This window comes from Thermobia domestica, chromosome 1 (assembly GCF_964235325.1).
Source record: "Thermobia domestica chromosome 1, izTheDome1.hap1.1, whole genome shotgun sequence".
NCBI lineage: Eukaryota > Metazoa > Arthropoda > Insecta > Zygentoma > Lepismatidae > Thermobia > Thermobia domestica.
In genome coordinates, this window is record NC_137454.1 from 258,167,543 (window position 1) to 258,189,608 (window position 22,066).

At 36.5% G+C, this 22,066-nt stretch overlaps 1 protein-coding gene across 1 annotated transcript in view; it reads left to right on the forward strand.

Annotated features, from left to right (window-relative positions):
* The first annotated feature begins 2,812 nt into the window (after positions 1 to 2,812).
* LOC145660555 (lipase maturation factor 2-like) overlaps positions 2,813 to 22,066 on the forward strand; it is a 71,545-nt gene continuing 52,291 nt past the window's right edge. The window contains exons 1-3 of the mRNA XM_081725776.1: positions 2,813 to 3,135; positions 12,074 to 12,254; positions 20,405 to 20,506. Of these exons, the coding sequence (XP_081581902.1) occupies positions 3,042 to 3,135; positions 12,074 to 12,254; positions 20,405 to 20,506 (377 nt within the window). The 5' untranslated portion in view covers positions 2,813 to 3,041. The remainder of the gene's footprint in view (positions 3,136 to 12,073; positions 12,255 to 20,404; positions 20,507 to 22,066) is intronic.

Sequence of the window (22,066 nt, forward strand, 5' to 3'; positions counted from 1 at the left end):
ACGTTTATATTTTGGCAATTTTGTGCCCCTGGAAGGAAACGAGGTGGACCGCCCAAATTTATCATGATACATATTAGGGTCCTGTACTATAATACCCAATGTTTAAATTGGTCAATTTCCAAAATTTAAGGGGTGAGCCAAGGTACCCCTCCCAAATTTTTCAAGGGGTGCATTAATATACCCATATGTTATGAAAAGTAATGGACCCCTGTATACGTCCATATAACTATATAGGGTAATAATACCTCATCAAAGGGGATAAATTAGGTCAAAAACCCCCGAAATTTAAATTTTTGGCAATTTTTTACCCATGAAAGGGAACGACATAGACACCCAATACTGATAGAGGTACATACTATGGTCCTAGGCTACCACACCAAATTTTTAGATTTGGCAATTTCCAAAATTTAAGGGGGGTGGTCCTATGTACCCCTAAAAGGGAATGAGGTGGACCACCCAAATTTATCATAGTACATATTAGGGTCCTATACTATAATACCCAATGTTGAAATTGGGCAATTTCGAAAATTGAAGGGGTGGGCCAAGGTACCCCTCCCAAAAATTTAAAGGGGTGCATTAATATACCCATGTCTTATGAAAGGTAATGGACCCCTGTATACGCCCATATAACTATATAGGGTAATAACACCTCATCAAAGGGGATAAATTAGGTCAAAAACCTCCGAAATTTGAATTTTTGGCAATTTTTTACTCATGAAAGGGAACGACATAGACACCCAATACTAATAGAGGTACATACTATGGTCCTAGGCTACCATACCAAATTTTTAGATTTGGCAATTTCCAAAATTTAAGGGGGTGGTCCTATGTACCCCTGCCAAAATTTAGGGGGTGGGCCAAGGTACCCCTGCCAAAATTTAGAGGGGGTGGTCCTATGTACCCCTAGGTCATTGACCCCGGCCAGGGACCATGGGTCCTGAGGCAGGGACCCAGGGGCCAAAAAGTTAGGCAAAGTAACGCGATTACTACTGCTATTTTTTTTACATGTCTCGGTATCCACCCCCCGCTGACTCCCGGCCCGCATACTTGCAAGTCATTGCTAATGGAAGTGTCACCATTGAATTCAGCGACCGCGAAAACTATGGATTTGACACTAATATCGATAATTTTGGATTACTTTTATATGTCTTGGTATCTCACCCCCTCTCCGGTGACCCCCGGTCCGAAGCCGAATTTGGAAGTTAATGCGACTTGAGTTTCACCATTGATTTCAGCGACCGCGAAAATATGAATTCGACACTAATAGCTCAAGTGGTAGATCGTTGGCTTCGCATTCGGGAGGTCGTGGCTTCGAATCCCGCTGCCTACTATCCTGACTGAGGTTTTCCAGGGTTTCCCTCAGTCCTACCAGGCAAATGCCGGGATGGCACCTACTAAACAGGCCCTGGCCGATACCTTTCCAAATCCTTTCCATTGTTAATGTTGTTGGATATCCAATGTAAAATGGCCTCTGAGCTGTATCTGGTGATTAATAAATAAATAAATAAATAAATAAATATCGGTCATTTTCTACTACTTTTATATGTCCCGGTAAACGCCCCCCTGAGACCCCCCTGGTTCGAATTTCGACAAAAACGTTTAACTCTGGTCTGGAGCCTGGACCAAGGTATTTGTGACTAAAATTTGGTAACTCTCGGTCAATTTGTCTGGTTCCCAAGCCGGTTCCGGTAAACGTTCCCCTGAGACCCCACTGTTTCGAAATGTGAAAAAAAAACGCTTCGTCTTGAACTGGGTCCTGGGCCAAGGTACCCCTGACCAAAATTTGGTAACTTTCGGTCCACTCGTCTGGTTCCCAGGCCGCACAAAGACAAACAGACAAACACACAAACAAACTCTTTATTTTATTTATATTAGAAGATAGTTTACAAGACAGTATTCAGTATGTAATTTTTATAATAATTGAGGTCATAACGAAAGGAAAATTGTTAAACAGGAGAAGGACGTAAATATTGCAAAATCTTTTTCAATACTTTTTTTTATCATTATTTTGCTCGAAATTTCTTCATAGTTTGTTATTAAAATACTTGCCAACATATCTTCATTTTATTCTCCTAACAAACCAATATATGTTGATAGTGAAGTAGTTTAGATTGATCGAGCTCCTGGGCCTTGAGAATTTCATGTCCCCCCCCCCCCGTTACGAAATCCTGGCTAAACGAACCAATATATGTTCCAGTAAAATAGTTTAGAGTGATTTTTTTGCTCCGTTTAGAGTGAAAGGTTTGCTCTTTTGTGATGACCACAGTATTTCATGTCACGGACCCCCCCTTCACGAAACCCTGGCTACGTGTCTGAGCTTAGTAAATTTAACAATAATCATCATGAAACTTGTTTCCAGCAAGAAATATATAAATAAATATTTAATGTTGTTATGACAGATTTTGCCGCCCCTCAAAACTTCCCGCTCCGTGCAAAATCACGTGTTGCATATACGATAGAGCCGGTCCTGAATAAAAGAGTACATTAGATGTTTTGGCGCCGGGTAAATATGAGTAGCTAATCGGTTTTCATCTGCCATTGCCAAATGTTCGAATATAGCTAAAGTGCATTTTTTTTTAAATAGTAGAAGTATGTTTTTTAATACTTTATCAGATCAATTGATACTTCTAGCCTCTTTCTACCGCCGTCCATCTGTAACTTTTCAACTTATTAGCAATTTACTTATTACCTAGTAAAATTAATTTAATCTTAGCTTGGGAGAAATGAGCACATAGTCAACTTACTACGCTACAAATAGTAACTTTGATCAGAGAATCTAAATATTTTACGTCAGTGCACTAAAATATGTATGATGTTTCGTTTGCTTTTATTGGCAACCTTGAAGTCGCGTGGGTCGCGTCGCGTTTCTTCAGCGTGCCGTGGGAGTTTTTAACGCACGGAAGTGTTGATAATCTGTGATTGTAATGGTATTGATGTAAATAACGAAGGTTGGGGAGCGCCATTATATATCGTTTTCGAAAAACTTATGCCTTTGAAAACTGAAGTAGAAAATCATATACTTTGAACAATTCTTTGTTAAAATGGCGAATATAAGATATACTAGGAATCTGTTCCTACGAGGAATGTGTGTTATTTATTTGTTCGCGTTTACATCGCTGTATATACAAATTCCAGGTAAGTGTTTGCGGTAACACTAGATGAAATTATAATTTTATATATGATTCCACTACCACGGTCGAGTGGTAATGCGTAAGTTTGGAAATTTAAGGATCACAGCGTTACACTAATTATACTTTACGTTTTACTTTAAAGTGAGGTGTAAGTATTTAATCCTGCTAAAGATTGATAATTTCACATAATTTACTTATGCAGGTCAAATTTAAGCACACTGCTCGAAGTAATTGTTGAAAAATTAAAATTCTTTTACTAGCTTCCTTGTAATTGACCTCCAAAAGATTTGTGCTGGGCGACATGACAATATACCACTTAGCATAGATGAACATCAGGGAGGCTACCGCGAGTAATTGTTGAAAAGTTGCAGTTATTTCACGATTTGAATTAAAGTTACAATTATTAACAAAGAATTTGGATATATGCCATGAAAACTGCAATGCGAAAAATAAAAACCAACCTGTCATAGTGACCACTCAGCACGAATGTTTAACGTGTCGGAGCAGAGCGAAGCTAGTGAATATGCACATAATGAAGGTTAAAAATGCGTGAGTTTTGAAAGTGATACGGGCATTTGTACCGTATCGCCGGACCACTTTAAAAACTGAAAAAAGAAAAAAAAAACACCAAAAAGTATTGCATTCGGTTATATTTTGTTGAATTACATTAAATTACGTTAGATTACGTTACATTAGGCGTGCAGCATTACATTAGGCGGATAGGAGGAACAGGAGTAAGAGTAGTAATAGTAGTACTAGAAACGGATTAGAAGCCTGGCAGCAGTTGGTTGGGCCCTGTTCTCGACATGAAATGGGCAAATTAAAGGCTTGTCAAATTTTTTCTGTACATTTTACAATTTATGGAACCGTATAGTAAAACAAGTGTACCTCTCCGCGAAATAGTCCATCCGCTTCCACATACAGTGCCGGTAACAACATCAAAAACAATCAACAAATACAATCACTTTCTTAACTTTTACTATTCCCCTTACCTGCCTTGTACTCATTCTTACTCACAAACTTAAATAAATTAATCAATTGACCCGGTAAATTTCCTAAAATTGGTCCGGCGATACGGCGCTTAACCCATGATACGAGTTCCTATAGCATTTGTAATGGTTTCACACTAATAACGCTACACTTGTAAAATAAAATGCAGCTTCTAAGGTTCCTCTGATCACCACCCGTTATCTGAGGAACATAAAGCTGTTTGAAACGTTATTTTCCTAATTACGTATTGTTACCTTACTGTACGTTACAATTACTCCTTGCATTTCCCTAATTCAGCTGTAATTGCATTTCGCATATACAGTATTTGTTAATTCCATGCTTTCTTTATTCTTCACTGACTACGTGTGTATCCATATTGTTTTATTACAAAAAAGTCTTACTTTTCAAAGGTTCAGTGTTGTAAACTGTCATATTCAGAAATAACGAAAGCAGTGTTTCAATGGAATTATAAGCATGTTTCCGTACCGTATCATTGTGAGGGAGGTTATAGCTTTGCATGAAAAGTATATTGCATAAAATACGAACCAACTGGAGCTAGGTGACCTCTAATAAACACAAATTCTATCTAACATTTAGGGCAGAAGCGTATAAGAGGTGCGTCTGTATGAAGCAGGCGTGTCAGGGACGGTAGGTTTCCGCATAAACAAGAACACTGGAAGAACACATGGCATAGAAACACAAGCCTTGCGTGTGGCACAACTTATTGGCACATTACGTCTTATGGAGTAATACGTGATAACGAGCACAGTTTGCATTTCGTGTATCTAATGAAGCGTAAGGTAACGATATATTTTGATTACTTATACAATCCTATTGTGAAATCAGTTCGCGTATTTTTCCGTAGATTTTGCAAATTTATGCTCCCCTAAAATAGGATAACCCCGATGCCCCAAAGGGCGATACATTATGGGACACTATCGAGTGTTGTTACAAACAGTAGACTCCTTACTCTCTCCTATTGCATCACATACTTTTTATATTAGTTAGTAAGGCCGTATATTTGAAACACTGACACATTATACTCTATTATCAGTTTATCTAATATAGACCTCACTACGCACCTTCGTATAGTCCAAGATTAATCTTCACTTTTCTCTGTACCGTGCTCGTGCGTGGGTTTTCTCAGGGTTCTCCTGTTTCCTCCCACTTTCTTCATTCCACCATTTCACTCATCTCTCATCATCACCGTCTTCTTTAGCCTAACCGGCATAACCGTGGGACGTAAAACAAATATTTCATTTCATTTTTCTCTGTACACTCACAGTACAGTGATAACCTTTATTGCCTTGTTTGTTTGATGATTAAATTTTGTTTAATTGTATCAATTTCCCCGTAAATTTTGTAAGTTTTAAGGGTTTGACCGTGGGACGTAATACAATACAACTTCTGTATACTGTGCACATATTTTCTATATTTTCTGCGTCGTCAGAAAATAATATCTAATATGGTTATTTTTCACATACACTTACTTATTTTTGGACTAAGTGCCGCAGAGTAGGTCCAGACGTATTGAGTCCAACCGAAACTAAAGTAAATTAACCTACTCTGAACTATCGTAAACCTCAACATGGTGGACCTACTCTGCGGCACAAAGGTCCTTAGTTTTAACCGTCATGCAGCACTTGTAAAGATTTTACACCAGTAACCCTACATGTGTAAAGATAAAATACAGCTGTATTACTTAATATTTAATTATCCTGCCTTCAGAAATCTGTTCCTTATAATCGTATCTTTCGATCAGTATTGAATTTCATCTGTAAATTTTGCAAAATGTGGTGCACCTAAACTTGACCTGCACCAATTTGTTGCTACAACTGAATATTACTGTTATTGAATTGTGTTAATATATGAGAAACTTATTTTCTTCTCGTTAAATTTGTGTTGTGTAGATCCATTTTGTGAATCAAGAATGGTGTTTCTTGATGAATGCCTTAAAAATTTTATTCCGGTAGTAATCTAACTTTCCTTAGTTTAATTTAGGTGTAGATTTAGCATACGTTAACGTTGCGTAATATAAGGGAAATTCTTATGTAAACCACCTTGGCGTAAGTACGGTACTGCAACAGCAAGGGTGCCCACAGGCGGGATTTAGGAGCAGGGTGCACCCATGAGATTGTTTTAGGGGAGATAATTTTTCGTTGAAAATGGTACATTCAAACTGGAGAATCGTAAATTTGGGGGGTTGCACCCAAGCTCTTAAGGGAGTTAGCCCTTTCTGTTGGTCTAGTGGCTAGTGCGTGTTCGTGATCTCGGTGGGGGAGTACGAAAATATAATTTAAAGTCATTCACTTTCATTAATAGTGGGATGTTAAAAAAAATGGAAGGAGATTGACACGCCTGGCACTTAAAAAGACTTTCCTTAGCTGCAACAGGATGTCTATCGGTCACGAAAGTCACGAAATCAGAAATCGGTCATGAAAGTCACGAAATTTAGCTTTTGGGTCACTATTTTTTTTTAACTGTACAAATGTAAGTACAGATTGGAAAAATTTGTTCTATAAAACGTCAAAATTCACCACCAAAAATGTCTATGTTCGGCTTTAGACGCTACCAAATCGCAAGCAAAGTACGTTTCTATCGCATGGATGAAAATTCGGCCTAATTTGCACCCAAATTCGCTCTTCAAAATGTTAGAAAATTTTATGATTTGGTAAATAAAAGGTCACGAAAAAGTCACGAAATTTCATTTTGGAATTTTAGTAGACACCCTGTGCAACTAACAGAGACTTCGAATAGCACGCAATACAGACCTCCTGAACTTTTATCTTACTTGCATTCTTTCGCTTACACCTGACATCAACATGTGGGTATCAGCATGATGCATCAGAATAGATATGAGAAAACCATTAGAAGATCATTTAAAAATAATAATAGAGAGAAAACCAGGGATAAGTTTCACAGAAGGGAGAGGGAGCAGAAATAGGCAACTAAACAAACTTAACCTACTTGCCTCTGTCAATGAATGTGGCCTCCATTTTGAAATAAAGACCGGAAACTTCGCAGCAATAATTTTGATGGCTTGCTATGCATCATTTGTATAGGTTCCTTTTTCAAATGTATTTTTGCATAAGTTACCTCCTTTCTGGATGGACCCAAAACTCGCCTAGTTCAAACTTTTCCAAAAAGTTGTATTTCTAGCGACACCCCTAGCATTTAAAGTTAACTTTTTGAAGATTTAGGTTGTGAATTTTGACGACAGTAAGTGATTAATGATATTTGTAGTTCTCAAAGGATACAAAATATCCAAGCTGTTACAGCGTCCGCGAATGTGTCCTACCAATGTCGTATCGAAACACAAACGTAGCTTTACCTGGTAATGAATCAATTTATGCAATATTTGAAATAGATCTTTCATTCAGAACAGATAGTCGTTGCAGTGTAATATGCAGAAGTCTTTATAAGGGTAACCGTCTTACTGTCAGAGTTTCTTCCCCCTACCCTCCTGTATGAACCGGATACGTATATTGAATCAAAATAATGAATGAGCTCTTCTGCTTCTGGAGGAGCTATCTATTTTAAGTATTCCATGCCCTGCAACGCATCTTCACATGGAAGAAACGCCAGTAAATCAATTTGGTTGCAGAACATAGAAAACTCTTCTGTATAGAGTCCTGACAGACCCAATTCTTAAATTTTACGATAAGTAGTTTGTCGTAGATGGAAGAATCATCCTTGTATAGAAACATCATGTCCAAGCTTATTTCGAACTGCGTTGTGAACTGCTACTTCAAAATCACATATACAACCGTACTGGGCGACAAATGGTAATCCAAGCCAGCGCACTTATCAACCATCACTTGAAAACAATAAAAAGATCATATTATAATTAATATCTCAAGATCCTCTAAAACAAGCTCTTTCAAGCTGGAAGGTTCTCGCGGACTCTTGTTATTTCTCATAGTCCTTTTGCATGTTTCTTCAGATGGTAATCTGGCACACATAACATCATCTTGTTGCAGAACTTCTGCATATATTTTTAATGGGGTACTATTACACTGTTTGGATTTTTCTTTTAAAGCCGAACGACTCTTTATAACTTTTAAATTATTGTTATCAATCAAATGATTGTGTTCATGAAGTAGAGAGATTTGGTTCTTTAAATACTGGTTCTCAAAATTGGATGACAGTTTTCTTCTTTCAGCACATTTCCAACGTACACTGTTTTTAGTGTCAATCGTTTTGTGTAAAAATATCATGATAATAAAATAACTCACCTCCCTTGTTGGATTTCATCACTTCCATATTTTGTACAGAGGTTGTTTAGTCTACATTTGGCCGATTTCGACTTACCTAAAAATTTAGAAGAATCCGTGGCGCCAGGTCCGTAAGTGCTCGATGTGTTTCCCTTGGTTCCTAACAATAGCCCGACAGCGTAATTTCCACTGTAATAGGCTTCTCTGAAGAACTGGGAGGGGAATCTTGTCCCATTCCCTTTGCACAGCTTTCCAAAGTTTTCCCACAGTTGTCACACGCCGTTTTCCCAAAGCCCGCTTCAGCAATCCAAATCCACATTAGTCCATAGGACTTACATCTGAAGATTTAACAGGTTCCTCATTGAAAGGTATCCCCTGTATACCACTTGCCTCCTCCATCTCCCTGTAGAATGCGAGGGACGATCGTGAGGTATGTGATGAGGCCTTGTCCATGTGATTGTGCGCCAGATTGGCGTCACTTCCGTACATTGTTGGAATCTCATGCTCGTAGATCGGTCGCATGATCTCCTGAACATACTGCGAATTTATTTTGCAGTTCTTCGCCACCCTACGAATCTTCAAGTTTACCTCGGTAACAGTAGCCAGTAACGACCATGAACTCTTTTGGGAAGGATTCTTTACAGACACGGACTCACCTTCTGAAGTTCTTGGCGCCTTTCTCTCGGTACATGATGGCGCTCGGTTTGCCGCAGTCGGAAAGGTAAATCCATGCTTCATCGAGCGTAACGACGTACATCCAACTTTGTTTTGCCAGATGCCGTTCGTACAGCTTCCGGGCGTTACACTTTCGTTCCTTTTGGTGGGCATCCGTGAGAAGATGGCCGCGAGCTTTCATGACTTTTTCCAACTTGAGTTGATGGTATAACGTCCGGCTCACAGTCCCCCCAAGACACGTCAAGACGATTAGCCATACACCTTTGTGTTGGCGGATTTTCTTGCATTGCCATTTTGCGAAGTTTCCTCTGCATGGTGGAGGTGGCCTTGGTGCATTCCCGCTTCCTAGGCAACTTCGTTGGTGATCCAAATGGTGGCACTTCGTTGCCCTTGTACTTTTAAATAACATTTTTTATTCCACTTAAACTGATGTTGCAACCGTTGCACTGTTTTCTAATGACAGAAACACTAAAGTGGGCGTCATAAAGAGCCGCGACATAGCCTTCCTAAAACCGGCTTAGTTTGGGCGGCATTTTGGTCACAGAGCGGAAACCTACACACTTGGAAACAAATTTAACACAACACTCACAACAATGGAAAAACAACTCCGCTCCCAGGAAACCACTGCACGACAGTGCAGGACGCCACGAGCCAGGTCGGATGAGTCCATTCTGCCCGGAAGGGGGAAGGAACGAAATCGGCCAAACGTAGGCTGAAGAACCTCTGTATTTATCATATACTGTGTAAACACTGAAGGCATTGGTCACTCAAGTAAAATATGTTGTCTGACACCACACAAACACATATTTATATGTCTCAGGGGTTCATTAAAAGTTTATGATCCAAAGTACAACAAATCTCTGAATGTGTTTGGCTGGTAAGGAGTGCTGGAACCTGATTGGCAGACTTGGACAGCCGGCTAAATGACTTATATCACATATTGTTTTTCCGCCTGCCATTTTTACCGCATACCCTCACAAGTGAAGCTTGAGAAAGCTATCGATGGCACTGTTCTATCCTACTAAATTCTTAGAACGTGAGTTAAATACTGACTGACATTTGAATAGATGACCGAAGGAGTTTTATTTCGAAGATTCATGCTTATGTCGAGGACAGTTGACTCCGATTGCTTTTTGAGATGACAATAATCCTTGAGAAACCACCGATTAACCTTTTGGATATTTGTATGTGCTCTGTTTATTTCTAAGAATCAAGTAGGAAGAGGTGCAATGCATAAAATCGCTCTGGCTTGTCTGCTCAGTTAAATCTTATTTATTTTGTTAGGCCATGATCTCTTATAATACAGTGAGACTTCCGAATAACAGACAACGGCGGGACATGATTATTTGTCTGCAAATAGGAAGTATCCGTTACTGAGAAGTTACAAATATTTAGATTATTTACAAGTGATGCGGTTATTGTATGCAGTATACAGTAAAAGCATAGTTAATTATGAATATTAATACAGGTTAATGTCAGAATACTATTCAGTGTTCGAATTACTAAGAGTTGAAGGGGGAGGGGGAAACTACTGTATGTAAAGAAACAAAAGTATGGCTGGGAGATGCGTTCATATGGGCGTGTACTACAAAAAAAAAAAAAAAAAAAAAAAAAAAAAAAAAAGTGTAGTCATGGTGAAGAATTAATAAAATCACACACCGTAGCATATTTGTGTTTTATTCAATCGAGATAATTTCGATGTCACATTGACATCTTCCAGACGTGTGCCTTCAGTTTCTTGCTAAGTTGATGATATTTTACATTTTTTATGTTGCCTCTGTCTCTCTTCCAACTGGCACTGTCCCTTCACGCTGCATAAATATAAACTGAATCTTAATGCACTGGCAGAGTAGACTAAATATACTTTCAATTAAAATTAAGAAGGCTAGTGTATACAATATGAAGAACTAGGATCCACATCGCCATCTTACAATGTTGCCAGTACCACTTGTGCAGTTATTAAAATGTATGAAAAGTGGTTGAGTTAATTTGCAGTATGGAAAATCACAAAGTTTGTTCGAAGTTATTGGAAATGTTGCTAAGCTTGATAATATAGTTCCTGTTTATATTAAATGAGTCCTGGTTCAGATTAAATTCCGGTTCTGTAGTCCTAATGAAAAAAGATTCCTAACTATACCTTTCAATTTGCGAAGTAGTTTTATGGAGCGATTGCACCTTTTAATAATGTGCTGTGATGTAGATAATGTTTTAACAGACCTGATATTGGGAGATCATAATCTTTAAGGTCTCGTAAGTGCTCTTTAATCCTAACTGCTACATTCAATATTGGGAATGTAGCAGTCTGCCATTATCTGAGAAAAGCTTACGGTAACAATAATTTTAGTTTGATCTTGAGGCAGGTTGAGTCGATCATTGCAAGCCCAGAACATTGTATTTATAGTCAGTGGTTTAGGCTCCCTAAGGAAACCTTCACTGATGAATATAACGTCGCTTATAAAATATCATTTTTGAAGATATTGAAGAGACTATCTTATCCAAAAGGGGGAGGGCATATGTTTTCTAATTATATTATTTTTGTATACCTATTCTTAGTCTGCACCGTAGAGCACCCAGTTGTAGAAAACTGTATAAAGTTTCGTGAATTGAAATACCGGTAACCATTTTCGAATCTAGAGTATAATTAACTAACGGCTTAAAAGTGGGCCCTGTTGAATAAATAACTACCCGTACCCGTAGTGAATATACTTTGTTCATGTTCTTAGTTACTAAATTTACATTCTGCTTGACATGGAATAAATACTTGTGGATTTTATATATGTAATTACAGCCTTAGTGTAAATGGTAGTTCGCTTCATGTGGGTAGGCGATGAATCTTGTAAAATATTGCACTTTCCTAGTGAACGTAGTGAAGCGGCGATTGTTAACTATTAGGAATTAGCATTAGCCACAGACGAAGTATCGCTATTATAATAAAATTAACAAGCTATTGTATATTTATACAATAATATTAAAATCGCAGGTGCGAAGATTTTCAAAAATGAGCTATAAAATGCATGTCTTTCACTGTATCCAAGGTAATATTGTATAACTGTAATTTTCCAGGTCTGTATGGTACTAATGGAATTTTGCCAGCAAGAACTCAGATGGAATCAAAATCAAAGTTGCTGATGGAAAGGATATCTGGGAAACCAACACTACTTTGGCTAGCTCCGTACTTAGGTCTAGACACTGAATATATGATGGATGTTTTGTCCCTGTTGGGAGTATTTCTTTCGTTTACGGGGTAAGGAATAATTTAAAACATTGTACAGATTGAAATAAAAGTCAAGTTACATGCACAAAGAGTGGTATTTGAATGGTTTTTCAACGTGCTTACTAACAAATGATAACCTTTAGATTATCCTAAAGACAAACTGTAGAGGTATTGAGTCCGGTGATCGTGCTGGCCATTGTACTGATTTTCATTACTAGAGTCCGGATTTTTATGTAATATCAACCCCCTAAATATGTAACAAAAATCGCTTAAAATGTAAGAAATATGTAATATTATATAAGAATATGTAATATTACACATGTTACATATTTATGACAACGAAATATTAACACGTAATAAAAAGGAAAATCTAGTACACTTTATCCTGCTTAATGCAAGTCCCCAATGAAGTGAAATGCTTGAACAGCTGAGACAGCCATACGTCACTGACGTGACTGATTGAAGAATAATAAAAATCAGACGCGAATGAAGAAAGATGTGAATCGGCTAGAGAGAAACAGGAAAGCCCCGAGAAAAGCAATGCATACGGCATTTGTACGTCAGAAATCTCATGTGGTGTGGTCCCGTTTCAAATCTAGAACTTTTTTACACTAAATGCGCATCCGTCACCACGGCGCAAGGGAAAAAGCAGTCCTATATCTTTTAAACAATACCAGCTGAACTAAGATTGAAGAATATTTCCACTACCGGTAATGAACATTTTTAATTTGAAATAAAGTACTTAACAAAAGATGTGCCTGCAGTTCAACTGTGTGTTGTTGCACAATGGGCTATAAAGTACATTTCCAAATGATCAGAAGTAAAATTTTGTCGGCGATCGGATAGAATATTATTGTATGCAGACAATGATCTCTCCACATCACATGAGGTAACAGGAGCGTATTTCAACAGGGGGATGTAGTAAGAGGAAATATCCTCAGGGGGGATTCTTGTTTCACCACTGAAAATCTCACACACTGCCAATAGGCTGTTGTAACCCGGGTTTCTTTCCAGCACTGCATTTAGTTTCTTTTGAACTTTTTCTCCTACATCTCCCCACACACCTTGCAGCAGTCTCTTTGCATGCTCTATGATTTCCATGAATTCCGGAAGAGACCGCCCAACAGTCTCTAGCTTTTTAACGCTTGTAGGTAGCCAACCAAAATTGCCGTCTATGTATGCGATATCACACGCTACTTTTGAGTCATTAAACAGTTTCTGAGCAGTGCCAGCTGACACAGCAGACTCCGATGGAAATGAATGAACAACAGGCTTAATTTTTTGAAAATGTTCATTGTACTGCCTTTATCCAGAAATGTACTGCCATCGCGTTAGTACAGGCTCCGGAGGAAGTGTCACGTCTGGCAGTTGATCTCTGTAAACTTGAACACGTTGTGGCGCCTTAACAAACATTTCTTTCGTGGAAGAAACTTGTTGATTTGCTTCGCAAAAGTTGTCTCTCAACTCTTCAGCAACACACTGAAGAGCATGGGCCATACAGGTGAAATGAATTAAGTGAGGGTAAAAAACTGTAAGTGCTCTAGCCACTTTTAACATGTACGCTGCACTGTCTGTATAGAGAACAAGAACTTTTTCTTCCTGAACTCCTCCCGGCCACAACACTTTAAGATCATCGTTTACAAAGCGAGCTATCGTGGAATGATTCGTGCGTTCCAGCAATTTACTCGCAATAAGATAGGATTTAGATGGAGCATCTTCACTTAACTTTCCAATCACTAAATTTACTACATAAAGTCCCAAAACGTCTGTTGTTTCGTCCACAGAAATCCAAATATATATATATGAACTACCTATTTCTGCCCCACTGGTATCTATAGCTTCCCTATAACAAACTTCGAGGTAACACTTTCGAAGAGTGGATTCGTCGTCAGGAATTCGACGCCCGCAGTACTTCTCCAGAAAAGCACGGTATTTTGACACGAACTTTGTTCCAAGGAATGTTTGCTGCTATCATTGCTTGGCACAAGTCTTTGAAAAACTCACTCACTGAAGTATCTTGATGCATTTGTGTCAAGAGTACTTTTGTTTTGCAATTCGCAAATTTTTATTTATCACACATTTGGCACAACACCACTTTACTGTCCGTAGTAAACGCATCATCGATAGTTACCCACGACCGCAATTTCGCGGATAAAGTTGAGGCAACCGGAGTCATTTCTAACTTCGACGGTCAATACAGAACACGTGCGTTTTGCAACTGCAATACTAGAGTACTGTCCTCCTGTCATTCAGTTAGACAAGCGAAGGTTTTTGAAAGCTTAGGTTACCTGCTATGACATTGCCATTGTCGCCAGCTTCTTGGAACGAACTCTTGCAGTAAATTCCTGGAAGCACACTAGCATACAGTTTTAACTTGAATTGCAGGATTTGCTTTCATCTTTTTTCCCGTCCGACCTCCGATAACAATCAAATAGACTTCATTTTAGGAATTTCCTGGCCTGTCAGGCACGTGATCTGTCTTCCTCCAGAGTTGAGAATAAAGGGCGCTGCTAATGTACCCCGGAGGGAGAATTTTTACTTGTTTCTTCTTATATTTCTTTTGTTATCGGCGAAAATTCTGCGAAACATGGTTTGATAAGTAAAAAAAGAAAAAAAAAAGATATTTCTCTTTCGGTAAAGAAACGAAAAGATAGACATGATAAAATTGAATCTAGATTCAGGCCTTGCACAGTTGGAGAGTTTTTTTTTTTAATTTTAAGTTAAAATTTCAGTAAACGCAAAAGTTGAAGACAGTTTTATGTAAAAAAAAAAAAAAAGTAGAAACCATAAAAATATGTAATATTGGTCAAAATATGTAAAAATATGTAATATGAAACCTGAGTTGAAGCACCCTACAGGTGTGAATCACAAACATTTAAGGATTTGACAAACCTACATATGAAGGAAAAAATATGTAATTACATACAAATCCGGACATTATTCATTACCTTTTTCAGATGTTTCTAATTTGATCCAACACACGTGGTGGTTTCATTTAGGATAATCAGGTTCCTTGTATCTATGGGAATTGATATTACTATCAATGGAGAAAAGACTAACAAAGACTTCTCTAAATATATATATATATATATATTCGAGGGTCATTGCAAAAGTCATGGCAAGTATTCTTTTTCTCGAAAATGGTAACGAATTAGAAAATTCCGAAATATGCAAATGGAAGGCTAGTTCATATGTAAACATTACATGTAGGGAGATGGATGAACACACACACTACCATAAAGATATAGACGAGAAAAAAGACTACAAAAATTTTGTCGTTTCAAACTCTTTTACTGTCAATTGCAACAGTACACAATAGTGCATTACAAACTACGTGCAGTGCATGGCATCAGGAGTCTCCCCAAGAATCCACAAGATGGCAGGGACTCTAAGATGTGTTCCTGCCCTGTATTATTGTGTACTGTTGCAATTGACAGTAAAACACGTTTGAAACGACAAAATTGTTTTCATCTTTTTTTCTGGTGGTGTGTGTGTTCATCAATCTCCCTGCATTTAATGTTTACATCTGAACTGACCTTCCATTTGCATATTTCAGAATTTTTTTATTCGTTACTATTTTCAAGAAAAAAAATAGTTGTCATATATATAAAGAGAGAGAGAGAAACTTCAGTCAAGAAAAATAAAATTGTATCGCACTATTGCATTGCCATCTACTAACAATTTCTTATTTAGAGTAACTGAGTGAGGCATCCATTCCCACAGATATACTATACTTAAGAGCAAATTTCTGTAAAACACATATGTAGAGAAATAGAAATAGCAACCAATTTGTACATTGAAGTTTAAAAGATCGACAATGTGATATTGGGACAAAAATAGAAGCGATTCTGTGTTTTATCGTCCCGGCAGTCCTTCCTCAGACCAACTATGTGTTTTCATTGTTGAAATCGGTTTTAACAGATTCTGACCAAACTTTGTTGTTTGGAGAAGCGATGACTGCATATTAACAAAAACTTATGCAAAATGAGGCTATTAAGGCTTGAACTACACACAGAATTTTGTCTTGAAACATAAACTGATGAAATGGCATGTCGCAAATGTATTTTGAACTTCGAAAACAAGTCTTAACTGGTCTTTCTAGAGCAGAAATCGAATTTCTTAACTGAAAATTTTTTAGAAAATTTTGAAGTGTTTGCAAGAAAATCACCGGTTTATGTTCTAAAGCTTTTTCTCTAAAGTACTTCGTTTTCATTAAAAATAATCATAAAAATGTAACCGAAAATTCAGCTTAATCCATAGGACACCACTTGTTTAGCTTCTCTAAAGTCAAGGAACGGGAATTTTGTCAAAATATTATTATAAATAAATTGCAAATGTTTTATTAAATGGTAACATTTTAATCTTCCGCCGCAGCAGATTGCATCTTAAATTTTAAAATGGTATGTGATCATTTTGCTTCAGATTTGGAATGGCGGAAGAAAATAATTCTCGGTAGCAATCAAGGATTAAGATCGCATAAGATAATTCGTTAATTACTTTTATCTTCGGATAAGAACCTTACATTGTTGTACCAGCAGTTAGTGAGAAAGAATTAACTTATCCACTAATAATCGGAAGCGGTATAAAACTATGACTTTTAGGAGATAACATGAAGTATCATTCGTTTGATTGGTCAGAAAGTACGTGTAACAAATGAAAACTGATTCGCGTAGGATGTAGTAACTTTTGGTACTAAATATGGGAAGAAGGCGAATGAAATTTACTCCTCGGGAAAGTGAATATGTCGTAATGCTGGTGGACAAACATCCCCTTGAATAAAATGCAATATCGACTATTGAAAAGTAAGCTACATTGTTGATATTTCAGAGTATATTTGGGTGCATAGTTTATTTGATGTTGGCAGAACACAATATCCTCACTTCGATGATTAACTTAGGTCCACAGTTAATCCTCGGTTGGCGCAACTGAGCATAAGTGATTTTAATTTCAGATATTTTCCCGTAAGTATGTGACGTTATTTCTTTCGTTACAATCCCTGATTCCAAATATATATTGAATATTTATATACTAGGTAAGATTATGATAAAATCACACCTCGAGTATACACTTCAGAATATATATTTTGTACTATATATCGAATTTGTCACATTGAAAAATGAACAATCACATTCTACAAAATGGTTATTCGTTCTATATATTTCTACATTACCTTGTCAACTAGATAAACAAGTTGTCATAGCAACGAAAGCAAGAAAAATCTCGATATAATACAAAATATTTAAATTATTTCTTCATATACTTTCTTCTTCTTCTTAATAGCTTGTGCCTTTTAAATAGCACTTTTGCCCGTAAATAAAAACGATACTTAGAAGTACATACGAAATATACATTATCGTTGTAAGTACGTGCTTTACCCGTGAAGTAAGAACGAGAAAAAATTTATGTAAATCACCATTTTCCGTGTCATTCTAAGGGCGAAGTAAATGGCGTGGAAAAATGTTTGAAACCGTATTTACCAGTGGATATTCTAAATGTAAAATAAGATAACCTCATTCTATTTTAAAAATCCGACTTCGGTCTGTTGAGGGAGTTGAAACTTTAAAATAGCATTTAGGGTGTTATGATCATAATATTTAATATTTTAACAAGGTTCACTTTAGAAAGGGTGAACAAGTAATGTTCTTTGTATTAAGCTGATTTTTGTAGTTTGCTTTTTTCTTGTTCATATTTAGAACAAACCACGAATTTTAGAAAAGGAACTATTTTGAAAAAAAATTCTTGCGCACATTCTGAATCTATATCGAAAATTCTTACTTCCCATTTGAAAATTCGCCTTCTGTTTATTTTCGGTTGCTTTTGTTAGTTGATAATTTTATCATTAAATTTGTCTCACACCTTAGTATGTCATTTTTTACTTTCAGTACTTTATGTTCAAATAAAGCTGAGTTGAAGGTCTGGTAGAAGTTACGGTGTCACCCTATGTATTGATTTAAATGTGTATATGTACTATATGTATATAAAAAGCTTGCCAGAAGATAGGGAAGACGTAAAATTAAACCTAGAAAGTTACAATATTAACCTTTTCTCTAAACACTTCGTCATATAGGGAAGGAAAGAGATAGGAAAAGAGAAAGAAGGATTAAAAGAGAAGTAGCTATGAAGCTCCCAGGTGTAATGGAGGGTGTGATGCAGTGAAAGAAAGTGGAGGGAGTTTTGTGGAAGGAGATAAAATTATAGACAAAAGGGCGAAAAATAATAAACGAAGATAAAAAATGTATACAAGTATAAGGAAAAATAATTAAAAAATAGAAATATAAATTTGATCTTATATTACCCTTCCTGCTTCCGAATGGCAGTCTTTTTCACCCTTCCCTCTGCTCGCAGCATTCTTGAACCGACCTTAGCAGTTTTCGAAACGTAGCCATTAGAAACCTCTGGAAACTTCGCCCATGATTCTCATAATGATTCTGTCATTAAAATCCAGTTTTACCTTGACAATTATAGTCCACTTAAAGGCCTATCCCAAACCGCCATCTTGTAGCTTATTACAAAAAGCCCAAAACCTGTAAAAGACAAAATGCATCTACTTTCCTCGACTATTATCTTCTACTCTACCCCCAGACTCTCCCATCATGCTTAAAAAACATAGATATTCGTGTTTAGTATTCCATCATCTGACATATACTTCCTGTTAACATTCTGGTCTCCATAGGTGTAACATTATTGTACACCAATGTTCCACGGTTCCAACACTTTTTGAAGAATTTCTAAACACAAAACGCCACAATTGTCACACCTCTGTTCCGAACTTTTAACATTCAATACTATCGATTCCAGGCTCAGTTTCCTACAGAAACTGGTGTACATTGGAATATCTCATACGCACTATGGGTTCTCCGACCCTTCCTAAAATCTTTTACCTAAGAGTCCTCAAAATTAAAAACTTTGATTATATAACTGGTTCCTTGAAACACTCGTGCGCCTCCACCGAAGAAATACAAGTAACCCAGGCGTAAAGGGTCTTGTCCTATTTTCAATACCAGTTTAATTTTCTTATATAGTCACGGAAATGACACTTCCCACGATTCTGGAATTCCTCTAACCTCATTTACGTCTTTAAATGAAACCAGGTTCTTCTTGTGATCTGCATCAAGCATCACCGATACTCTTGCAGCACCCAAATTCCCAGTTTACCTGTCCCAGAGCACGTAACAAAACAGATTCCGCGTATATTCAATATCCTTCACCCAACTCTTCCATATATCTTAGAAAGAGATGAAAAGACACATTACCATCCTATCCGCGAAACGCCCCGCTGGTCCTAACCGTGTATAATACCCTACTTCACTCCACACATTTCGTTTCGTACTTTTCATACTGCATTATCTTCCAGTATTTTCATTATTATTGTTTTTTATTATTCATAGTTCATTGTTATTAATTTATATTTTTCTCTTCATTTATCATTACTTTGCTTTTCTGCACTCCTATCGACCTACTATTCCATTATTTTTATATTTCGCCACCAAGTTCTATCACTACCACATTTAACCTAGCCATACCATCACAAGACCCTACATTACAAGATTAATTCTCCCACGTGGATGCTTCACAGGTATTTTTTTTTTTCAGTCTTTCTTTCTTTCTACTTTATTTCCCCTATGTGTAAAACTGTGTAGAGAAAGAGTGTATAGTCTGTGTACGTGATTATTTTTCTCTATTTTTTACTAAGTACATTATGCAATAGTTACTTATCGAAAATATGGAACACGTGGTACCTCAAATTACTCACCTCGTAATGTTCCTCGTCAATTTTATCTCCAATATATCGAGTGAGACATTCAGTCATTTAAGGAGTACACAATGGCCTTAGTTATTTTGTTACAACACGACCACACTATACTAATTAATATATGGTCACTGAGTTGTCTATAGAACAAAGAATTAAGTTACGGTACAGTACATATTATCATCGTTGGTTAAAAACTGATCTCAAAAGTGAAAATACATGACTAAAATGGATAAAATGTTAGGAGAACTATCAATATTATGGCATAAACAGATGGGTTAATGTGAAAACTAATTCTTTATTTATTTATTTATTTATTTATTTATTTATTATTATTATTATTTTTGATGGTCCCGTTTTATACAATTAGTGTATTATAGATCTTTAATAATATAATTGCCATATATAATTCGTGTTATTTTTCCTATAGGTTCATAACACAAAAATTTTGCACTGCCCCAACATTTTTTGTGCTTTGGGTTCTGTATCAGTCTCTTTACCAAGTTGGACAGACGTTCTTGTGGTTTCAGTGGTAAGTAGCATCTTTTGTTCACACATTATAAAAACGTGTTATTTTAAAATGTTCTAAATAAGCTTTAAAAGTGATCATGAGAAATATGTACTTAATGCTGTAAAATTTAATAAATATGTCGACATTGTCGATTACATTTAAGCACTCATTATAGGGATGCAAATTTAATCGTTCTCACTCAATACGAAGACCGTCTAAAAGCGAAACGAAGGAAGTATTAGAAGAGGTAGTAAGGCCACAGCGAAAAGGAGTCATATATTTAAAATCTTACCTTGAACCTCTTGTAACTAAAGGGTCATTTACGTTAGTAATACTCGTTTAAAGAAGTTCTGATACGGTAAAACAACGACCAGTTATGTTTTAAATAATCAAGGAAGGTAATCTTACCTAATTTCATACAGTAACGTCTCGTGTGGAATTATTTTGATTCAACCAAAACATGTTGTATGATGTTACACACTAATAGCTTTTTCTACTCATGTAAGTGCTATTCAAGCTACAGATATTGTTCTGGTACTATGGTCCTCATCCTTTACGAGGATCAAACTTTTAAAAATTTAAAATATAAAATAATACAAATTTTAATGGTACATCGTAACTATCGAGTCACCATCGAGTGGAGTAGCAAGTAGTTTCGTACTATGATCTACTACTTCAAGGTGTGATTAGACCCAGTGGTCATTATGAATGTTTGCGATTTGAGAACTTAACTTCGAAAGCAATAGTTTCCAATTGAATTCGATAGTTTTGCACCTATCGTATAATATAATCCCAGAAATGACTCGTGGAAACCCACATCCGTTTATAAATTACATCTTGAATTGTAGTAGTACTGAAAGAAACATTAAACTCCAATATTGTCAGTCAAACCATTGTTGTTCTGCGCCTAGAGTTCTTAGTATGTATGAAATAATTTAAATTTAACACGCATGAGACACATCGAATTGTTTGAAAGTATTCGTAGAATTTTTAATTTCAAGATACTTTTGCCTTTGAGCTTTCTAGATATCAAATTTTTGACAAATTTTTCGGTAATGATTAAAAGCTATAAGTAAGTTATTCATATAAAGGTAATACGTGCTCTGGGATAAAACGTTAATCGTGATAGCAAAGATGTGCTTGTTAAATAATGGTATGTACTTTTAGAGCTTATGCTTATCGTATATATAAAACTTTAGAGACAAGAAGAAGCTAATAAATTTGGCTTTCCTTTGAGTTCAAATATAGTATATGGGTATGTATTGAAATTTTCAAAGTTCCGTTAATAACCTTTAACTGAAGTGTTGGAAGCAGTGGCAGTTTGCCTATCGGGTCCAAAAGTCTTGGGTTAGTTTCCAAAGCTAACCAACCTCACAGTTTTCTTCAATTGCATCAGGCAGTACTAATGCAGGCAGTTTCTTCTCTTATATATCTTTTAAGAAGCGTCCCATATAGAGTTGTAATTTATAGACAGGTATAAAATTCTAAATACATTTTTATAAATTAATGTAATAATTGAAGCAAGAAGAGGATGAATATTTCTCTATGAGCAGAAAAGTAAGTTACGTCTTATATCGGATT